Source organism: Oncorhynchus masou, chromosome 31 (assembly GCF_036934945.1).
Source record: "Oncorhynchus masou masou isolate Uvic2021 chromosome 31, UVic_Omas_1.1, whole genome shotgun sequence".
NCBI classification, from domain to species: domain Eukaryota; kingdom Metazoa; phylum Chordata; class Actinopteri; order Salmoniformes; family Salmonidae; genus Oncorhynchus; species Oncorhynchus masou.
The window spans coordinates 66,689,336-66,713,712 of record NC_088242.1 but is presented as its reverse complement, the minus strand read 5'-3'; the positions used below and the strand labels follow the sequence as shown (position 1 = coordinate 66,713,712).

At 41.4% G+C, this 24,377-nt stretch overlaps 1 protein-coding gene across 1 annotated transcript; it reads right to left on the bottom strand.

Moving 5' to 3' along the window:
- Positions 1 to 133: 133 nt before the first annotated feature.
- Positions 134 to 23,645, bottom strand: LOC135524304 (ubiquitin-conjugating enzyme E2 H-like). Its single transcript, XM_064951731.1, has 7 exons — positions 23,360 to 23,645; positions 7,199 to 7,275; positions 6,973 to 7,047; positions 6,802 to 6,841; positions 6,582 to 6,634; positions 3,935 to 4,063; positions 134 to 3,727 (listed from the first exon to the last, which is right to left on the bottom strand). The coding sequence occupies exons 1-7, from the start codon at positions 23,410 to 23,412 to the stop codon at positions 3,606 to 3,608; spliced, it is 549 nt and encodes a 182-aa protein (XP_064807803.1). The 5' UTR covers positions 23,413 to 23,645; the 3' UTR covers positions 134 to 3,605.
- Positions 23,646 to 24,377: the final 732 nt, after the last annotated feature.

The following is a 24,377-nucleotide window of genomic DNA, read 5'->3' as shown; positions in this document are numbered from 1 at the left end:
CCATCAAGCCCCTAGTTATACCAATCAAAATGCTTTAAAACTCACAAGGTGGAGTGAGCATTTGTACAATCCAGGGAAAGTGGAGATAATCAGACCACAAACCAGTAGTAAAACAGAGACAATTTTAAAGGAGTTTGTTTTCATATTTGTTTATTTATTAAAGTTACAAGGGAAGCACATTTATTCATTAACTTATTTGCCTTTAAAAATGTGGGAATTTCTGGTCTTCTCCATCCTTAAAGGATTAAAACAAATCAAACAAATAATGCTTCAAACAGTATATATATATCTCATTATTGAAAGGGAGTGAATACACATACTGTAATGATCAATGTGTCCTGACGCTAAATAGCTAAAGGGAAAGGGTCCTGTCCAATCACTGATTGTTGCTTCCAACAAGTTTGCAACTCATCAAACAGTGAGAGCAGACATTATGTATCTTTCTACCGATGTTCGTTGTTCTGCTTTTGTGCCAAGTTGAATGTGTAGAATACATGTTTTTCCTCAAATGATGCTCAATTTGCTAATAGCCAACATAGTTACACACTGGCTGTTCTCTTGTGGTAACCATTACAATACACCACAGTGTCTGGTGCCCATGTTATTGAGACACAGTTGGCATAATGCTAAAACTACACTCATAATGTATTAGGATGCTAATGCTAACTCGAACCATCTCAATGCTGAGGCTTTCCCATGTCAGTACAGACAGTGCATGTTTTTCAATGCAATCATTTCTCAAAGAAATGCCATTTTCCTGTCTCATCGACTCTCCTGTTCTTAGTTTAATGGAGGCAAAAGACAAATTACAGACAAATATCAACAATAGCTTCACCATCATGTGGGACTGAAGTGTGGGGCCTGTTCTGTCATCTGTAACTTCACCCTGCACCCTAATACTTAAAATTATGTTAACTATATTATTATACATTTGACAGTTGTTGCATTTTGTGAAAATGAAAACAAAGGGATTAAATAAATTGTGAATCAATTCTGGTGTACGACTAGGATGTCCCCAATGAAAGCTATGATGAGTTTTCTTAAAGAAATACAGGTGACATCTCGTCTTATGTGACCTGGGACAAGTGGCCAGTACACCCCCCTGTAACAGGCTTTACGGCAGTATTACGGCAGTGTTTTGAAGCATTATGACATCTGCTTTGAGCAAAGGGTCCACATTATTATGGCAGTAATATACACCCGGCTCCTAAAGTTTAGGACCTCAACCCTTTTCAGTTACTGTACATGTCACTAGTAGCATATTGAATTGATGTTTAGAAAATCATAGGTAGATCTGTCATGTACAGAATGGACAATATCCTCTATTGTGTGGAACAGACACCCATTCACATTGCATTTCTATCCGAAAGTCCCATATAGAATGTGCCCTATAGAATATCACAGGATTAAGCACACCAATCTGGGGATATGATTGAGCCCATGTACTGTACTGTGGCATGAATGGGACACCCTGTGTAGGTTGATGAGCCTTGACCAACCTCTCCATGAACACAATAGTAGGGAGGAGAATCCTGGAGCACTCCCAATGTGGTGCTGCTGAGTTGGAGATCAAAGTTTGAAAAACCCAAAACACTGCTAGCCAGTCTGGGTATGTAGCTGTACTCATCTAGCCTGGGTGCCAGACAGTGTGTTTCTGCTTAAGCCCAACATGACGTCACAACAGTGAACAAAGGAGTTGGCCACAGCAGAAACAGCCAGACACCCAGGCTAGATAAGTTCACTTGCACACTGACAATGCAGACAGAAGAGACCATTTGCATAAGAGAAAAGATACAGAGATGCAACATGCCTTTGGAGGATCAGATTCAAATCAGGAGAAGAAAAAAACAAATCTAATTAAAACTAAATGCTTCACCTTTACAGGACAATTCGCTTTGAAACTAGCTTGCTATAGAAGGAATAAAACCATAGATTATAAAAGGATTCACCATCTGGCACATTAACTAGCACTACGCAAGTCAAATACCTATTATAGTTGAACACAAGCAATAGGCAAAATTCCCCTACACCCCACAAGTCCCCAGGTACCCCTCAACACCTCCCAGCCCAGTCCCACACAACAACCCAATCCAACCCCTAGATCAGGGCAGTCCAGTTTTATCTACAGAGGGCCAGTGATGTGGCTCCTGTACCAACCAACAAACCTGATTCAACTAATCATAGTCTTCCATAAAGACTGAGAGAAGTCCAAACAGGTGTGTTAGTGCTTGGATGGAATGAAGCCTGGTCATGCACTGGTCCTCAGTGTGGATACGACTGGAACCCACTGACATCTTGACCCATCCATCACACATGAGGCGTCTTTTCTATATTTCTACAGCAAATAAGCTCAACAAAGCACTACACAACTTAACTTCTGGATCATGCCACAAGGTACAAAAGGATGCTTAGAGAATGAAACACTTTCCTAAAACGGAGAGGAGGAGGGCTAAAGGAGTGTCTGGTGGACAACAGTGTGAGTTTGTTTAGTGACCGACAGCTCCTGGGTTGATAGTAGTTCATCTCTGTGGTTCTCTCATCCAGAGCAACAACAATGTGTCATGCTGAGTGTTAGGGTTGTCACGGAGATGAGAAACTACTATGGCTCTAGAAGTCTGTTTCATTTCCACCTGGGTCAGTTGGGTCTAACAATATGAGGTTCTCTCTCACACACACACACACACACACACACACACACACTCTCTCACTCTCTCTCAGGTGTTAAGTGGTGTGGTAGGTTGTCTTTGGTTGGTGAGCTGGTGCTCCTGTCTACGGGGTGAAAGGCGTGTTTACAGAACAGTTTCTATGACAACCAGGGTGTGGTGGGTTGATAGGCTTGCATACTGGCCTCTGGGGCAAGGCCTGAAAGATGGGTCAACAACAGCCATATTGGATAGGTGGATCTGGATGAAACCCACCAACTGGTCCTCAGGAAGGAATGATCCTGATGGTAGCTTCCAACCCCATCCAAAGGAAGGCAGAAAATGACTTCTTCGAAATGGTGTAATTCCTCATTGTGGTAATAACTCCAGAGAGAGGGGGCCATGCACCAGAGACAGAGAGCTTCTGGTAGAGCATGGGGAGGGGAAAAAAAGCTGTAACTGTTGAAACAGTGTTTCACTCACCAAATACAGAACAATTCTGAGAATCAAAAATCTAAACTGTGGTGGGGAGGGGGTACTGAGTAAACATTCCATCCCTGTCTCTGTCATGACAATGACAGTCTGACAGTCTTGTCTTCCCATAATGCTCTGCTCTCACCCTATCGTCGGTTCCATCATGGTTGGGTTAATCAGAATATCATCCAGACCGCAGGAGGGCATCTAGGATCATGGGAATGCTGCACTCCTTTCTGGGTAGGAGGGGGTAATAATGTGGGTGGGGTGGTGTTGGTAGAGGGCTATGGGTAAGTAATAAAGAATACCTAGACGAGGGGGAGACTGACATTTCACACCGCCACTTCTCATACATATAATCCATAAAAATCCTTGTTTGTTTAGTAATAAAACAATTGCCTTGTTTAAATATGAATATAATAGTTTGCTTCTGCTCTTTAGGAAATGATAGTCCGTGTGGGTGAGGGGAGGGCGGTTGCCAGCCCTTCACTACAACTCCATGTCCTGAGCCTCATCCTCAGAGAAGTCAGACATGGAACTCTCAGACGAGGAGTCACCCCCCTCCTCCTGCTCCTTTAGAGCCTCCTCTGTCGCATACTTTTGGAGATACTCTGGAACAGAGAGAAGGAAAAGAGTCAGACAGTCGATCGTGTGTGTGTGTATGTATATACAGTATGTATATGTGTGTGTGTATGTATATACAGTATGTATATGTGTGTGTGTATGTATATATATACAGTATGTATATGTGTGTATGTGTATATATGTATTTATATACAGTATATATGTGTGTGTGTGTATGTATGTGTGTGCCTCACCTTTGATCTTGTGTTTGTAGTCCTCTGGCCGATGCAGGTACATGGCGGCAGCGTCTCCGTTGAGAGGGTCGATGGGGTTGGGGTAGGCCAACAGCTGGGGCAGGAATGACTCAAAGATGTTGGTCAGGTCTGCAAGGGGAGGAGGGACGACCAGTGTTATACATTATGGGGGTTAAAATCCCCCTCTTCAAAGGGGGGGACACTCTTGACCCAAACTGCTACAGACCTATATCTATCCTACCATGCCTTTCTAAGGTCTTCGAAAGCCAAGTCAACAAACAGATTACCGACCATTTCGAATCTCACCATACCTTCTCTGCTATGCAATCTGGTTTCAGAGCTGGTCATGGGTGCACCTCAGCCACGCTCAAGGTCCTAAACGATATCTTAACCGCCATCGATAAGAAACATTACTGTGCAGCCGTGTTCATTGATCTGGCCAAGGCTTTCGACTCTGTCAATCACCACATCCTCATCGGCAGACTCGACAGCCTTGGTTTCTCAAATGATTGCCTCGCCTGGTTCACCAACTACTTCTCTGATAGAGTTCAGTGTGTCAAATCGGAGGGTCTGCTGTCCGGACCTCTGGCAGTCTCTATGGGGGCGCCACAGGGTTCAATTCTTGGACCGACTCTCTTCTCTGTATACATCAATGAGGTCGCTCTTGCTGCTGGTGAGTCTCTGATCCACCTCTACGCAGACGACACCATTCTGTATACTTCTGGCCCTTCTTTGGAAACTGTGTTAACAACTCTCCAGGCAAGCTTCAATGCCATACAACTCTCCTTCCGTGGCCTCCAATTGCTCTTAAATACAAGTAAAACTAAATGCATGCTCTTCAACCGATCGCTACCCGCACCTGCCCGCCTGTCCAACATCACTACTCTGGACGGCTCTGACTACAAATACTTAGGTGTCTGGTTAGACTGTAAACTCTCCTTCCAGACCCATATCAAATATCTCCAATCCAAAGTTAAATCTAGAATTGGCTTCCTATTTCGCAACAAAGCACCCTTCACTCATGCTGCCAAACATACCCTTGTAAAACTGACCATCCTACCAATCCTCGACTTTGGCGATGTCATTTACAAAATAGCCTCCAATACCCTACTCAACAAATTGGATGCAGTCTATCACAGTGCAATCCGTTTTGTCACCAAAGCCCCATATACTACCCACCATTGCGACCTGTACGCTCTCGTTGGCTGGCCCTCGCTTCATACTCGTCGTCAAACCCACTGGCTCCATGTCATCTACAAGACCTTGCTAGGTAAAGTCCCCCCTTATCTCAGCTCGCTGGTCAGCATAGCATCTCCCACCTGTAGCACACGCTCCAGCAGGTATATCTCTCTAGTCACCCCCAAAACCAATTCTTTCTTTGGCCGCCTCTCCTTCCAGTTCTCTGCTGCCAATGACTGGAAGAACTACAAAAAGCACTGAAACTGGAAACACTTATCTCCCTCACTAGCTTTAAGCACCAACTGTCAGAGCAGCTCACAGATTACTGCACCTGTACATAGCCCACCTATATTTTAGCCCAAACAACTACCTCTTTCCCTACTGTATTTAAATAATTTATCTATTTTGCTCCTTTGCACCCCATTATTTTTATTTCTACTTTGCACATTCTTCCATTGTAAATCTACCATTCCAGTGTTTTACTTGCTATATTGTATTTACTTTGCCACCATGGCCTTTTTTTGCCTTTACCTCCCTTATCTCACCTCATTTGCTCACATCGTATATAGACTTGTTTATACTGTATTATTGACTGTATGTTTGTTTTACTCCATGTGTAACTCTGTGTGGTTGTATGTGTCAAACTGCTTTGCTTTATCTTAGCCAGGTCGCAATTGTAAATGAGAACTTGTTCTGAACTTGCCTACCTGGTTAAATAAAGGTGAAATAAAAGAGGTGCTAATGTGCAACCTTTGACTCAAGGTAAACACTCAATGAGCTGTACTAATTGCACAATTAGTACAACTGTACAAGTTGAACTGCAAAACAATCCCACCACATCACAAGTATTTCATTTGGAGGTTAGTTGGCCTCACAATTTTGCATTTCATGACAAATGACTACTAGGTCTCTGTTCAGCTCTCACCATCAATACAACAGCCTATCTGCTACAAGCAGTGAATGGGCCAACAACTCAAACCAGAACGGGTGATCTGTTTCAGTCATGTTAAAACCGATTGACCCTGCTAAAAAATACATTATAATTCCACGTCTGGTATGTCCCACTGACACAGTGTTCCTAATCGTTGAAACAAGAGTTCAAATCACAGTAACAAGGTCAATTCCTTGTACGGTTAAATTGCTAGTTCAGTTTTCAATGATAGGAACTTCTGTATGGCAATTATGCTCAGCTATTCACAATGCGAGCCATATAAAAGCCTTATAAACACTAAGTTGAGAGCTACTTAAGTTGAGACATTGTAGACCTGTTTTCCTAGTCGGTCGCTCTTATGTCAGCTCCTCACAGCTGCTCCCAGCAGCCACCAGCCCAGACATGATTATAGAGAAAGGGTACAGTATGTACCCATGTCATGGAACAAACCATTCAGTGAGTTTCAAACATTTCCAAACTGAAGTGGTAGCATGTCCATTGTGTCCATTTTGAAATCAATTCTGAACTGTTACTCACCATACAGGGCTGTCCACGTCTGGTTGATGACATCGAGACACACCGTCCCTGACCTGAAGGAGAGGGGAGATGAGAGAGCAGAAAATAAACAGAATTGTGAGCAGCATTTTGTGATATAACAAACATGATGTATAACTGATAAGATTGTCCAGGCCTTACCGTCAACATACCGTACATTAGTTGCAAACTACTGAAACGATATCATCAAAAATGAACTTACGCTTCATCAATGTTGGGATGAAATATTTTATTAATGAATCCTGTGAGGAGAACAGTAAAGTTAGTTTTCATAGAAAACCTGTGTTATTGTAATTTCCACAATGCTTTAACCAGTTATGTTATTAGTTTATATTACATAGAGAATGTTGACAGATGCATTTTGATACTGTACCTATAGATGGAGACTTGAAGGGGTATTTGTCTGGTAAGTCTACTCGCACCTTCCATACACCTCCTTCATACGGTGCTAAAAACAACAACATTTGATTAGAAACACACACACACACACAGGGAGGAAGATTGCCTCCATATAGCCTACCATACAGATCTTTGCATAGACACAATGAGCCCAGTGAGAAGCCAGCGGAAGTCATTAGGCTGTTTATGAAAACACTTACTTCCTTGTGGGCCGTAGAACTTGACCACAAACTCATTGAGTCCGCTGAGGATGGTTACCTCATGCTTGCTCTCGATGCTGAGCACTTGTTAAGGAAAAGACACGACTGAACGTGACTAACGAGAAGGCTACAGTACAAACAACACACATTTTAAATGAAAGTAAACAAGCCAATTAAAATGATCCACAATCAGAATCCAACTAGTTGGGTGAACTGGGTTCCGTCCCAAACGGTACTGATCAAAAGTAGTGCAATAAATAAAGTGCCATTTGGGACTCAGCCCTGGTCTGAGGTCAGTAGAACCAGTGTGTGTGTGAGTTGAGAGATACTCTGGGCTAAGGTCAAACATAGGATCGATAAAGCCAGCCGTGGTGTCTGATCAATAATGTAGTGATCAGACTCAGCCAACACACAAACACTTACCCTAACCAAAACTAACCACACAAATAACTAATACGTTACCTCACTCTCTTATAACAAACAATGTTATATTATAACCAGAAATAGCCTAACTTCACACAATAACCAGAATGACCCAACACCCTCAGGCTCTACCCAGAACTAACCAAATGTGGGTATCAGCTTCTCTTCTTGGGAGAATAGGAACCGAAACAATAGGAAAGCACCAGTGTCCCATCAACTAGTCTAGGCCTCTGGGAGACAGTGCTCTGGCCTGATGAGGACCCCCGCTGTGGAGCTACATGCTGGGCATCAGTCACCAGGGTCTATGGATGGAAACACCTTCCACATTCTGACACCTGTGCCCTGTATTGTTTTGACCAATGAATTGAAACAGTTCAGTTGGCCAATGTTCAAGTTCACCTGGGTGAACGAGATGAGGCTGTCGGAGGGAAAAGAATGGGAGAGAAGAAAATAAAGAGTGAGACTCCAAACTTACTAAACATTTCGTAAAAATACAGACGGCTACACTTATTACTCAATTGTAAACTTGCTTACTTGCTACTTATCAACCCCTACTTCCGGGGGCAGCGCACAACATTCACCTGACAGTTGCCCCCCTTGAATCAGGGCAAACACAATTGTCTCATTGATCAAACACTCCTGTAGTATAAATAGTAATAGCGGAGCTGAAATGTAGACATTTTTCTAATATTTGAGACTTGTTTTATTGAGTTTTTACCTGAAATTGCAGCAACAGCGTGTTACATTCTGAAATTGTCACAGTAGCTGCCAGATGCACTGGCCCTCAGTGTGGATACGACTGGACACCGCTGACATCTAGACCCATCCATCACACATGAGGTGTCTTTTCTATATTTCTACAGCAAATAAGCTCAACAAAGCACTAAACAACTTAACTTCTGGATCATGCCACAAGGTACAAAAGGATGCTTAGAGAATGAAACACTTTCCTAAAACGGAGAGGAGGAGGGCTAAAGGAGTGTCTGGTGGACAACAGTGGGAGTTTGTTTAGTGACCGACAGCTCCTGGGTTGATAGTAGTTCATCTCTGTGGTTCTCTCATACAGAGCAACAACAGTGTGTCATGCTGTGTGTGTTAGTTAGGGTTGTCACGGAGATGAGAAACTACTATGGCTCTAGAAGTCTGTTTCATTTCCACCTGGGTCAGTTGGGTCTAACAACATGAGGTTCTCTCCCTCACACACACACACACACACACACACACACACACACACACACAGAAATTGTCGCAGTAGCTGCCAGATGCACTGAGCCATGTAAAACTATGGAAGCCCATCCCCACTACCAAAAACATGTAAGACAGGATATGTTTTATAACATTGTTTGGTCATTTCAGATGTGGCACCATAGGTCCTAGAGTGTATGAATTGTTTTCCTGGGGGCTAACCTAACCAACTCCCACCCTAGTTGTAGCGAATGACAGGGTAATAAATCAGCTGTAAAAAAATAAAAAATTGAAAACGGTTTTATATGGGCTTTGATGGGACAAGATTATTTTTCTAAATCAGGCCATATGATTATTTATTTATTTTTACACCTAGAAAAACCCCTACCCTAGGGAGGAGGAAAACATTAAAACCCTTTACCCAAAAACAGACAAATGTGATTGGACAAAAAAAAAAAGAACAGGGCCGAGCTCGCTGCATTGCAAAGGCATTGCGTAGGACTTTGCATCTGTAATTAAAAATACTCCTACAGTATGTCATCACTATTGTGTTAATTTCTTAATTCCAGTCAATCATTTTTTATATAAAGCTGTAGGTAGCCTAGCCACCAGTGTGAATATACATCAAATTTGATCAAATTCTCAGAACACAAATAAATGTGCCTATTTTAGGCTATAAATTCATAGCTTAAGGCTACAAAAACATGACATTACGTTTCCCCAGGCCCAGATGGGATCAGAGCGCATAGGCTTCTCTAGGCTACCTGCAGCTGTGGATGTTATCAGTAGGCTACAGAAACATGACATTACGTTTCCCCAGGCCCAGATGGGATCAGAGCGCATAGGCTTCTCTAGGCTACCTGCACCTGTGGATGTTATCAGTAGGCTACAGAAACATGACATTACGTTTCCCCAGGCCCAGATGGGATCAGAGCGCATAGGCTTCTCTAGGCTACCTGCACCTGTGGATGTTATCAGTAGGCTACAGAAACATGACATTACGTTTCCCCAGGCCCAGATGGGATCAGAGCGCATAGGCTTCTCTAGGCTACCTGCACCTGTGGATGTTATCAGTAGGCTACAGAAACATGACATTACGTTTCCCCAGGCCCAGATGGGATCAGAGCGCAAATGTGTATGTTGACAAATCATGTGGCATTTTAGTAAAAATACATTTTTTTTTTTAATTGGGTGGCGGGTATGGGCTTCCAAATAAAAAGCTTGGTTGCGGTGAATTCCCTTATACACACATTTTCAGTCGCATTTTGCTTTAACCACGTAATGATTTGTATGATATTGATAAAAATGAAGCCTGGTTTGTTGTAATGTTGTAAGGTGCTGTACTTGTACATGCATGTGAAAGGGTTCATCTGTCATTTCTTATAGGCTAATGTTACTTGATGAAGACATGCTGTTACAGCAACTCTTTCCTTTTGTCTTGAAGCTAAAATGTAATGAGTGTAGCCTACAGATGAGAAGATAAACCCTTTAATTGACTGCACATACATGCTTGTGAATTGCTGCATTATTCAATAGCGTAATATGGTTTGGTTGCATTATTTAATAATGTAATATGTTTCAGAAGAAATGTTTGTCATTGTTGAATAGTTTGTGCTGGCTCGTGCCTACTGTGATATTTATGGTCAATTTGAGCTGCAGACCAAGAATGTTGTGTTGACCAACGAAAGGCAAGGATGTAATGTGAATTAAAAAGTGGAATTCTCTTCTGCAACTCCGCTCCTTCATATCTCGTAGTGGGAATAGGGCCATAGAGATCGCTAGATAACATGATATGTTTAGAGATCTAACGCGCCACTCCAGTCCACATCAAGAAGATTTTACTTCAGTTTTTATTTAATCTCATTCATTTCTGTATCAAACACCAAGGGCATAGGAGCCGTGGAGGACATAGTTGATAGTTATGAAGTAAAATATTTGCTTTGTGTGTATTTTATTTTGTCTCTATTGCCATTGTCCTAACTGGAAGGTTTAGTGAATGGGTCCATAAGTATGTCAATAGGGCTAAATTGCTAGCTAGCTACCCACGGAAAATTGACCTCGCATAACATTAGTTTTAGGTCATTTTAGCCTGTTTAACAAGCTGGCTAGCTAGATTATTATTCACATGTAGCTAGCTGATAGTTAAAGTAAAACATTTGCTTTGTGTATATCTTGTTTCTTCTCCATTGTTGCCATTGTCCTGGCTAAAAGAAGGTTTAGTGAATGGGAGTTGCAGTGTGAGGTAATAGTGGGGGAAGTGTGATTGCTTCTCAAATGAATTCTAGTCTACATATTGAGAAACTATATCCTCCTGATTCCTGCTTACAAGCAAAAACTCCAAAAGGATGTACCAGTGGCACGGTTAATATGGAAGTGGTCCGATGTGGATGCTAAGGTACAGGACTGTTGTTTCGCTAGCACAGATTACAATGTTCCGGGATTCATCCGATAACATTGAGGAGTTTACCACATCAGTCACCTGCTTTATTAATAATTGCATCCACGACTACGTAATTATCCCAACCAGAAGCCATGGATTACAGGCAAAATCCACACCGAGATAAAGGCTAAAGCTGCTGCTTTCATGGACCGTGTTGCAAAATAAATGGCAGGAGATTTGAGATGTACCAATTCCATACACTTGACTCAGAGTTTTTCAATTTAAATTATTACATAGAATTCCTGCCACCAACAGAATGCTATATATATATATGGGGCATATAACAATCTCAGCTCTGTAGATTTTGTTTCGAAGAGACAGAATCAATAATAGCCCACCTTAACTCATCCCCATACTGTTCTTTTTTTTGCTCTTTTGCACCCCAGTATCTCTACTTGCACATCATCATCTGCACATCAATCACTCTAGTGTTAATGCTAAATTGCAATTATTTTGGCACATTTGCACACACTGTATATAGATTATTCTATTGTGTTATTGACTGTACGTTTGTTTATCCCATGTGTAACTCTGTGTTGTTGTTTTCGTCAACTGCTTTGCTTTATCTTGGCCAGGTCACAGTTGTAAATAAGAACTTGTTCTCAACTGGCCTACCTGGTTAAATAAAGGTGGAAAAAAATCAAAATAAAACTGAGCTCAAGGCTAGAGCTGCCGCTTTCAAGGACCGGGACACTAATCCGGACGTTTATAAGCAATCCCGCTACAACCTCCGACGAGCCATCAAACAGGCACAGCACCAGTACAGGACTAAGACCGAATCCTACTACGCCGTCTCTGACCAGGGTTCATACAAACAGTGGCAAGTCAAATTCAAGGACTTTCTAGTACTTTTTCAAACACTATCAATTTGTAATAGGTCATATTATGCAATTGTTTCTAGTCGCCACCAGATGCCAGTACATTGCCACAACCTTATGAAAAAAAAAACAAGTTCGTATTCAACACTACCTGATAAGTTCTACTCAATAATAAATGGTTTTACTACATACGTGAGTGTTAAGTCAGTACTGATGATGTTGTAATTTGAGTAGTGATGAGCAGAGATTTTGTACATGCCTACTGGTGAACACATTTCATATTAGCATTACTACACAATTCCAGCTTAATGACTGTATTTATTGGACATCTACTATTTAATAGCTACAAAAAAAGTGTCTTGCTTCCGACTGGCAGCTTTAGGGAGAAGGGCAGGTGGGCTGTGTGAGGAAAACGGCATGTGAACAGCCACCAGAACTGCAGGAGCATGGCTGCTGCTTGATAAAGCGGAATATCGTTTGCGTTCCTTTAGGCGATTCGCAAAAAAAAAAACTCTGGGAGGTTGCTGCAGAGAAAAAAGTTTAATGTTGAACTGCCGCTAGCGCAGGATGCAGCGCTGTGTCCTTCCCCTTTCATGTGGCTCTTCTGGGCCAATTCACTCATGCTCGCAATGTCAAAGTTGCTTTTTCTGCACCTTATGCGGTGTGGGATGGTTGGGTTCAGTGATGTAGTGGTAAAAAGGTGGGTAAACTATACTGAACAAAAATATAGAATACAATCATGTTTCATGAACTGAAATAAAATATATATTTGTTAAATTAAATATGTAGAAAAGGCAGGATTGAATCTACATTTTAGCTATTGATGTGAGGTTTGGCAGAAGCTAATCAGTCAGTTCGATACCTGCCTGGCTGAGTGGCAGTGTGGGTGGAATGAGCGAGCGAGCTTGCCCGGAGACCACAGTGCGAAACACGTGAGGAAATAAATCTCAATTGTCTGCCTAGAAATTACATTTGCAAGACCAATACGTTTTCATAAACATATTTGATCATTATCTGTTCTCCTCTCATTTTAATTCAAGTATTTTTCTTGTACCAACTTGATTTTAGAGTGCCAAATTCAAGTACTTTAAGCACCTTGTGCGAACCCTGTCTGACACTTGTCAGATGTGGCAGGGTTTGCAAACACACGGATTACAAAATGGAAACCCAGCCGCAAGCTGCCCAGTGACGCAAGCCTACCAGACGAGCTAAATGCATCTAAGCGAGCATAGAATGCAAGCAACACTGATCCATGCATGAGCGCACCAACTTTTCCAGACGTAGTCGATGCGACTAAGACCATTAAACAGGTTAACTTTCACAAGGCAGCGGGGCATTACCAGGATGGGTACTCAGAGCAAGCGCTGACCAGCTGGCAAGTGTCTTCACTGACATTTGCCCTGACCCAGTCTGTAACATGTTTCAAGCAGACCACTATAGTCCATGAGCCCAAGAACGCAAAGGTAACCTGTCTAAATGACACAGGGGGGCATCAGGAGTGCGTGCTTAGTCCCCTATACTCCCTGTTCACCCACAACTCCGTGGCCGCAAACAACTCCAACACGATTATTAAGTTTGCTGATGACACGACAGTGATAGGCCTGATCACCAATGAAGATGAGACAGTCTCTAGGGAGGAGGTCAGTGACCTGGCAGTGTGGTGCCAGGACAAAAACCTTTCCTTCCATGTCAGCAAGACAAAATGAGCTGATCATGGACTACAGGAAAAGGAGGGCCGAGCACAATCCCATCCACATCGACAGGGCTGTAGTGGAGCGGGTCGAGAGCTTCAAGATCCTTGGTGTCCACATCACTAAGGAATTAACATGGTCCTCACACATCAAGACAGTTGTGAAGAAGACAAGATAATGTCTGTTCACCCTCAAGATGCTGAAAAAATTTGGCACGGGCCCTCAGAGTTTTATAGCTGTAACATAGACCGTCTTGACTGGCTGCATCAAATCAAACTTTATTAGTCACATGTGCTGAATACAACAGGTGTAGTAGACCTTACAGTGAAATGCTTACTTATGAGCCCTTAACCAACAATGCAGTTTAAAACAAAAAATACAGATAAGAATAAGAAATAAAAGTAACAAGTAATTAAAGAGCAGTAGTAAAATAACAATAGCGAGACTATATACAGGGGGGTACCAGTACATGTGTACATGTAGGTAGAGTTATTAAAGTGACTATGCATAGATAACAACAGAGAGTAGCAGCTGTGTAAAAGATGGGGGGCAATGCAAATAGTCTGGGTAGCCATTTGAAGCTATTTAGAAGCCTCATGGACCTAGACTTGGCGCTCCGGTACCGCTTGCCATGCGGTAGGAGAGAGAACAGTCTATGACTGGGGTGGCTGGAGTCTTTGACAATTTTTAGGGCCTTTCTCTGACACCGTCTGGTATAGAGGTCCTGGATGGCAGGAAGCTTCACCTCTTGGTATGACAATGCATCAGGCCGAGCTCCCTGCCATCCAGGAACTCTATAGCAGGCTGTGTCAGAGGAAGGCCATACATTTTCTTTTAAAGACTCCAGCCACCCAAGTCATAGACGGTTCTCTCTGCTACCACACAGTAAGAGGTACCAAAGTCTGGAACCAACAGGACCCTGAACAGCTTATACCCCCAAGTCATAAGACTGCTAAATATTTAACCAAATAGCTACCCGGACTATCTGCATCAACACCTTTTGCATTAACTCTTTTTACTCATTACCAGGGTTGGGTAGGTAACTTTCTAAATGTTATCCGTTAAAGTTACTAGTTACCTGTCCAAAATTGTAATCAGTAATGTAACTTTTGGATTAACCAAACTCATTAACGTAATCTGATTACATTCAGTTAGACTTTTAGATTAGAAGAAGAACAAAATGTAAGTTACCAATTGAACAACATCTATTGCAGGATAAATCAATGTTACAGTTTACATAACTGGCCATATATGAATGTAAAATGTCACTCTATGGGTTGGTTATGTAGGCTTCTTGTAACCCATCGCTTTCTACTACATACGATAATACGATTAATTTATATCTTTACATTAGTAAAGATACAACTTCAGCTTTCCCCATCAAATCACATTTTATTGGTCACATACACATGTTTAGCAGATGTTATTGCAGGTGTAGCGAATTGCTTGTGTTTCTAGCTCCAACAGTGGAGTAATATCTAACAATTCACAACAATACACACAAACCTAAAAGTAAAATAATGGAATTATGTAATATATAAATATTAGGATGAGAAATGTCAGAGTGGCATAGACTTAAAGACTACTGTATTTTAGTCTATCAAAAGTGTACAAGTTTGAGCATGTGTCCATTAGGCCTATGGATTATTAAAAAATGTATCAGCATGAATTAGATTAAGCAATAAAAAAATATTTTTCTCTGTGCATTGTTGGGAAGGGCCCTTAATTAAGCATTTCACTGTTAGTCAACTCCTGCTGTTTACGAAGCATGTGACAAATACTATTTGGTTTGGATAGTTCTGGATGTGTGATAAACTGATAGTGAAAGTTTTGAAGCCAAGAATACTTGCTAGCTACATAATTGCTTATGCAATTACTATCTTAGTCTCCATCATAGGGTCATGGCAGGATAGTGACAGCCAAGCAGATAGTGAGAAGTACCTCTTCAAGCGCATAGAGTTCAGAGACTGGTGATTAGTCATAGTGTCAATCAATCTGATCTCTGATGTAATGACAGCATCTTAAGTCTAGAGGGTGTATTGCATGTGTTTGCTTCATGCAGGAGAATGGCAGCCATCATTTTATTTTGTGTAGAGTGGAGACTGAATCATTTCTGTTTGACATTTCATGCCTAACTTCTTTCAAATGAAAACAGTTTGTTGCTGGTTATTATTACAGTATGACAACTATTATAAGTTGGAAAAATTACATTAAGTTTCAAACCATACAGTATGTAGAGCACCAGTAGGGTAAGCCCAACAAAATATAGGTTTAGACATTTCTAACATATAAAAATGTTTGTAAGGAAAGTGGAGAGCAAATGAAATAATACTCTCTCATGTGAAGTTTACGTTACTTCCAATTTTGTTTAAAAAGACATACACATATTTGATCAAATGTGTGAAAAGTTTGGAGTGGGCTTAATGGGTACCAAGTGTACCCTTTAAAGGCCCCTGGGTGTTCCAAATAAGTCCACCTCTTAAATAATACATTTTAATTAATTTCCAAACTTTACAAACTGACATTTCTTATGTAATATTTGATCATATTATCTCCCCTAAAGTTAAAATAAACTGATCACTGCTATTCATCACAGATGTAGCACTCATAACAGCGGGGTGTCCCGCTATTATTGTCCCACTATTATTCTTGCCAACCAGTGCACACCTGAATCTATTAATCAACGAATCATTGACTTCAATCAAGACATGATTAGTTTAATCAGGTGTGTTAATGCTTGGTTAGAACACAACCCTGCACCCACACTGAGCCTCTGTGGATAAGAAACATGCACAGCCATGCCCTAACGCAAACAATTTTCAATTAATTCTCTGAAAGCTGATTTACATTTGCCGTTCTGCTATTCTTGTTAATTAGTCCAACTTATCTTCCTAAAGCCTATCTGAAGACTGTTTCAAAGTGCATGATTAGTCACCCAATTGTCATCTTCTTTTCCATTATTTGTTTCCATTTTTGGCCACCCCTTGTAGGTTTTCAATCCCTGATGTCCCTCAACCCTGATCTTATTCTTCTCTTTCTACATCAACGACTGCCTGTCCACTCAAAACATCTTGGAGATTGTTTAATTAAATATATCCACAGTAACAGTCACACTGGCATTCAGTACAGTATGAACGGCCATAAGACTGATTGGACTGTACCAGAGTAAGTACCCCTCTGCAAGGCCCCCCTTAGCCTTGTAAAGTTGTCCATTTGTAAGTCCGGATTTGTCTATATCCTTTACTCAAACGTCACTAGAAATTTGCATTTAAAACCTGTTTTTCAACAACAAAAAATCTGGGGGCATGCTCCCGGACCCCGGTAGCAAAAACTGCCCCCCCCAAACGTCAGAGTCGCTCCTATGCAGCTGTCAGCCATGTATTTATTGGTTTATCTATCTATTATGTTCAGTCTGTCTTGGTTTGCAGCTAGGCTTAAGTCACAACATCAAGAAAATTGTTTTTTTTTATTGGGTTTAGGAACAACTGAACAGGAGCAGGATTGAAGAACACTGGCCTAGACTAAAGGATGGGAGCAGGGCAGGCAGCAGTGACTGTGACCTACAACAGACAGGACCTATAAATAAGGCTGGCTACAATGCATCTCTGTCTTGTCTTTCCCCTAGGGCCCAGGGCTGATGCGTGCACACAGACAATACCAAACACTGAAATAGTCCGTAGGTACAAAGGGAAGGGACAAGGGCCTGAAATGGAACCAGTCCCCAGAGGTCATCATGACAAACAGTCATGCGTTCTACATTGAGCATGCTCTACATTTACCTGTTCCTCTGCTACCTGGAGTAAACAAAAGACATGCCCTCACACTGAGTGGCTGATATACACTACATGTGGACACCTGTGGACATCTCATTCCAAATTCATGGGCATTAATGTGGAGTTAGTCCCACTTTTGCTGCTATAACACCATCCACTCTTCTGTGAATGCTTTCCACTAGATGTTGGAACATTGCTGCGGGGACTTGCATCCATTCAGCCACAAACGCATTAGTGAGGTTAGGCACTGATGTCGGAGATTAGGCCTGGCTCGCAGTCAGCGTTCCAATTCATCCCAAAGGTGTTCGATGGGGTTCTGTGCAGGCCAGTCAAGTTATTCCACACCGATCTCAACAAAACATTTCTGTATGGACCTTGCTTTGTTCACAGGGCATTGTCATGCTGAAACAGGAAAAGGCCTTCCCCAAACTGTTGTCACAAAGTTGGAAGCACAGAATCGTCTAAAATATAATTGTATACTGTAGTGTTAAGATTTGCCTTCACTGGAACAAAGGGGCCTAGTCCGAACCATGAAAAACAACCCCAGACTATTATTCCTCCTCCACTAAACATTACAGTTGGCACCATGATTCGGGCAGGTAGCATTCTTCTTTCTGGCGTCCGCCAAACCCAGATTTGTCCATCGGACTGCCAGATGGTGAAGCGTGATTCATCACTCCAGAGAACACGTTTCCACTGCTTCAGAGTCCAAAGGCAGTGAGCTTTACACCACTCCAGCCGACGCTTGGTATTGTGCATAGTGACCGTAAGCTTGTGTGCGGCTGCTTGACCATGGAAACACATTTCATGAAGCTCCCGACGAACAATTATTGTGCTGACGTTGCTTACAGAGGCAGTTTGGAACTGGGTAGTGAGTGTTGCAACCGAGGACAGTCCAGTTCTACGCGTTACAGCACTCGGCGGTCCCATTCTGTGAGCTTGTGTGGCCTACCACTTTGCAACTGAGCCGTTGTTGCTCCTACATGTTTCCACTTCACAATAACTGCACTTACAGTTGACTGGGGCAGCTCTGGCAGGGCAGAAATTTGATGAACTGACTTGTTGGAAAGGTGGCATCCTATGACGGTGTCACGTTGAAAGTCACTGAGCTCTTCAGTAAGGCCATTCTACTGCCAATGCTTGTCTATGGAGATTGCATGGCTGTGTGCTCAATTTGATACACTTGTCAGCAACAGGTGTGGCTGAAATAGCCAAATCCACTAATTTGAAGGGGTGTCCACATAATTTTGTGTATATAGTATATCATGGACAGCCCACATTTCTCCACTGGTGCTGGGCTAAAAACACTGGATTTACTGTGTACGGGTTTTTCTACCAGGCTTTACAATGTTCTCTTATCAGATAAGAGAGCAGCGGCTTCACATACTAATATACAAGATCCAGTGCCAGAAACAACAGACTATGCTGATTTGGCAGGCACAAAGAAAGGACAGATTTACCACAATACCCAGCCCCCACCTAAACTTCAGGAACACCCACAAGTACACACGTGCATGTGCACACACACACACACAAAACATGCTAAGACAAAAAACAAACATCTCAAGATGACACACAATCATGAAAGTATCTCTCCCTCTCCAACACATTCATGTTCCTCACAGCGATGGCACTCAATAGGCCACTGCTCATTTGATGTATAGCCTACTGTACTGTTCATTATTTATCCAGTGGATGAATGTTATGCAATTTATATTAATGTCTTGAGAGAACTGCCCAGGAAGGCAGCTAATTACTCATGATATCCATGCATTGATTTCAAACCAGACAGTATGTTAGGGGGGTGGGAGAAGGAGGACGCAATAGCTTTACTAAAGGGGGGAAATGTCATTGTGCATGTTTTCCCAGGTGTATTTAGCAGGTAGTCTATCCTGACCTATAGAGTGAGTAGACATCAGAAAACACACACACCGTCATGAGAGATTAGGTTACTAGATATTTTTAAACCCTACAGTGCTATTATCCAAAAGACACCAACCGTTTGCTACAACAAAATCTAATGTTTTCTCCAAATCCTTGACATGCACACTGAATCATCTCCAACGGATTGTTTTCATAATGGCAGGTGGGCCTCAGTTTATGGCCTGATAGGAAGTCAGTAGCTAGGCCTGTCTATTCCAAGTCCCCCATCCGCTCCCTGTGGAAGCAGGGTTTAGTGTAGGTCAGTGCTGTCCAGGGTCCTTTGGACGCCCATACCCTAAACCTTAACCATTGTCCCTGTTCCCAAGAATGGAAAGGTAACTGAACTAAATGACTATTTGTTATTCTTATCTCTTTTTTTTTTCTCTTTCTCTTTTTAAAATATATTTTTGTAGATATTTTCTTAAAACTGCATTGTTGGTTAAGGTCTTGTAAGTAAGCATTTCACTGTAAGGTCTACTACACCTGTTGTATTCAGCACATGTGACAAATACATTTGATGTATATACTAGAGTGGCCGATTAATTAGGGCCGATTTCAAGTTTTGATAACATTTGAAAATCTGTATTTTTGGACACCGATTTGGCGGATTAAAAAAAAAAAAAAACATTTTTGCACCTTTATTTAAACGTTATTTAACGAGGCAAGTCAGTTAAGAACACATTCTTATTTTCAATGACGGCCTAGGAACGGTGGGTTAACTGCCTCGTTCAGGGGCAGAACGACAGATTTTTACCTTGTCAGCTCGGGGGATTCAATCTTGCAACCTTACAGTTAACTAGTCCAACGCTCTAACTACCTGATTATATTGCACTCCATGAGGAGCCTACCTGTTGCACGAATGCAGTAAGAAACCAAGGTAAGTTGCTAACTAGCATTAAACTTATCTTATAAAAAACTATCAATCAATCATAATCACTAGTTAACTACACATGGTTGATGATATTACTAGTTTATCTAGCGTGTCCTGCGTTGCATATAATCGATGCGGTGCGTATCGTTGCTCCAATGTGTACCTAACCATAAACATCAATGCCTTTTCTTAAAATCAATACACAGAAGTATATATTTTAAACCTGCATATTTAGCTAAAAGAAACCCAGGTTAGCAGGCAACATTAACCAGGTGAAATTGTGTCACTTCTCTTGCGTTCATTTCACGCAGAGTCAGTGTATATACAACAGTTTGGGCCGCCTAATTTGCCAAAATTTTACGTAATTATGACATAACATTGAAGGTTGTGCAATGTTACAGGAATATTTAGACTTATGGATGCCACCCATTAGATAAAATACGGAACGGTTCCATATTTCACTGAAAGAATAAACGTCTTGTTTTCGAGATGATAGTTTCCGGATTCGACCATATTAAGGACCTAAGGCTTATATTTCTGTGTGTTATCATGTTATAACGAAGTCTATGATTTGATAGAGCAGTCTGCCTACCATTGCTCAGTCACCAGCAGGCTTGTAAGCACTCATTTCGTGCATTTGCCAGCAGTTGTTTATGACTTCAAGCCTATCAACTCCCGAGATTAGGCTGGTGTAACCGATGTGAAATTGCTAGCTAGTTAGCGTGGTGCGCGCTAATAGCATTTCAAACGTCACTCGCTCTGAGACTTGGAGTGGTTGTTCCCCTTGCTCTGCAAGGGCCGAGGCTTTTGTGGAGCAATGTGTAACGCTGCTTCGAGGGTGGCTGTTGTCGATGTGTTCATAGTTCGAGCCCAGGTAGGAGCGAGGAGAGGGACGGAAGCTATACTGTTACACTGGCAATACTAAAGTGCCTATAAGAACATCCAATAGTCAAAGGTTAATGAAATACAAAATGGTATAGAGAGAAATAGTCCTATAATAACTACAACCTACTTCTTACCTGGGAATATTGAAGACTCGTGTTAAAAGGAACCACCAGCTTTCATATGTTCTCATGTTCTGAGCAAGGAACTTAAACATTAGCTTTCTTACATGGCACATATTGCACTTTTACTTTCTTCTCCAACACTTTGTTTTTGCATTATTTAAACCAAATTGAACATGTTTCATTATTTATTTGAGGCTAAACTGATTTTATTGATGTATTATATTAAGTTAAAATAAGTGTTCATTCATTATTGTTGTAATTGTCATTATTACAAATAAATTATATATATATATATATATATATATATTATTATTTTTTAAATCGGCCGATTAATCGGTGTCAGCTTTTTTTGGTCCTCCAATAATCGGTATCAATGTTGCAAAATCATAATCGGTTGATAAAATCCAAGTATATACTGTATTCTATACCATCTACTGTATCTCAATCTATGACAATTGCTCTTCCATATATTTATATATTCTTAATTCCATTCCTTTACTAAGACTTGTGTGTATTAGGTATTTGTTGTGAAATTGTTAGACATTACTTGTTAGATATTGCTGCCCTGTCTGAACAAGAAGCACAAGCATTAACATCTGCTAAACACATGTACGTGACAAATATAATTTTATTTGAACCATTTTAATTGTCAACGTCAATGGGAGGAGGGGAGCAAGGAGCCCCGATAGCACCACCCATTTGTTGTCACTCGAGCAGCCGTTTATCTATTCCCGCCCCCTACCAGTTTCCGGATAGTAACAGGCTGACCAATCAGGGCGCTAGCTGTCGCTACAGGAGCACAAAAACAAAACAATTCAACTCACGCTGTCTAAACCTAACCTTTCAGGCAAATTTCACAAACTAAGCGCTAGATTAAAAAACTATAATGTCCATCTACATTCTGATAATTTGGTGAAAAGGGCTACAATTTGTTGCGGCAGGTAGCGTTAGCTTAGTGGTTTTAGCGTTGGGCCAGTAACCGAAAGGTTGCTAGATCGAATCCCCGAGCTGACAAGGTAATCTGTCGTTCTGCCCCGGAACATGGCCGTCATTGTCAATAAGATTTTGTTAAATACAAAAAAATACAATAAACGTTAACTAGCGCCAATGAGAACTTTGATAAAATTCGGAATTCAACTTGCTACCATTACATCATAGTTAGCGTTGGGGAAATGCAAAACATAGTTACAACATGTACTACTTTAGGATGGAAATACATTTAACAAACATTTCCCCATTATTATAGTACATCATTTCCACATGACTCAAGGTTGGAAAATCAAAATGGTTAAAAACAAAAACACTGGCAAACTTGACAAGGCAGGGGACATGTAAACGATTTGTAAACAAGAGAGCGATGCGATTACTGATGGTTAATCATGCAGCTAACGTTATAACAGCTGGAGTGTCAACAAGAATGACTTCACAAGGTCGAGATATAATAGCAAGCGAAATAGCTTAGATAGGCCAGTAAAAGGACGGACGACCGATTTGCACGCAGAAAATGGTGCCTACAAGGCCATCGTCATTGTTTAGCTTTTCTAGTCATCGTCGTTCAAGAGATACAGCTAGCTAGCTATGTGTTGCATAAAATAAATCAGGGTTTGTGGAAAACAACCAATGGTTGATGAAAGCATCACTAACATTAAGCACGCTAATTAGCTTGATAAATGATACCTACAGGTATTGGACGACATTTGGGAAGTTTTCTGATCTGAGCAAACAACTATATAGCATATATTATTGAGGGTGAAATATCTAGCCTAGATCTGACCCAGCTATGGCTCACTGAAACGAATCGTGTGATGCCTGATCAAAACTAAATGTTTCCTACTTTTGTTGTCATAAAACCCAACAACAGCTGTTATTGTTTGCTTACACAACATACTGTATTAGCTAGTTATTTGTGTCATCAGTAACCAATACATGTAATTACAAAAGTTGTAGATAGTTGTCACTACAATTTATGATTAGCTAAAGACGAAAAAGATTGTTTTGCCTGTCTGTTGTTTTTGCTCAGAAAAGGATACAGTTTCACCACGTCGGTATCCATTCGCCTCTTGCCTGGACTTGGCGAAGACATTTTTGTAACGTTATTCCTTGGCTAGCTCGATACTTTACTTCGATGAGGCAAGCTATTCGAACTATATGTTCTGCCTTTTCAGTTTGTCCATCGAACGAAATATTTCAACATTCCACGCTTTCTCTCAACAACACTAGCAAATGTCTGAAGGGCTGCGTTCAGTAACTACGCTTTTACGTTCTGGAACGTTCAATTGAACGGAAACAGTACTGTACTGAACGACCAGTTGAAACGGGAAGGGGGGCGCTGTCAGCTTGTCCACTGCCCTTCAAATACGTCACTCATTGGTTCAAGCCACACCCACAGAACGAGAGCAAACGTACCTCCGTTTGTTCAAGAACGTACAATAACATTTTGTGGAACGTGTCCTTCAGTTCAAACCGTTCTGCAACGTAGCAAACGTTCAGCGAACTAGGCGCACATCAGGTCTACTCTCTCTGCCTAATTCTAAACAAATGTCTGTCCCGTCCTGAACAAAACAATCCCTCCGCCAGTGACATCAATCCCAACTAAGCGACATTCAATGAAGAGAGAGGAGAGCTTGTGTCGTGTTCATGTACTATTCGGAACTAGGAAACTCGGAAATGTCCGACTTGCTGATTTGTAGAAAGCCGCATGTATATGACTACAAACAGTTAGCTATTTCCGAGTTTCCTAGTTCCAACTATCACTAGAAAGCGGCATTGGAACATAGAAATAGACTTAATAGACACGACAACCATCGACATCGTTTTCCTCCCACAGATGCGAAGGAGAATTTCTACACACAGCGAATGAAAATTACTATGATACATAATGCTTATGAACCATGGCACCGGGTGAAAACACATAAAACAAAACACTCATTAACTCTGGGCTCCCAAGTGGTGCAGCGTTCTAAAACACTCCATCTCGGTGTTAGGGGGGGTCACTACAGACCCTGGTTTATTCCAGGTTGTGTCACAACCAGCTGTGATTGGGAGTCC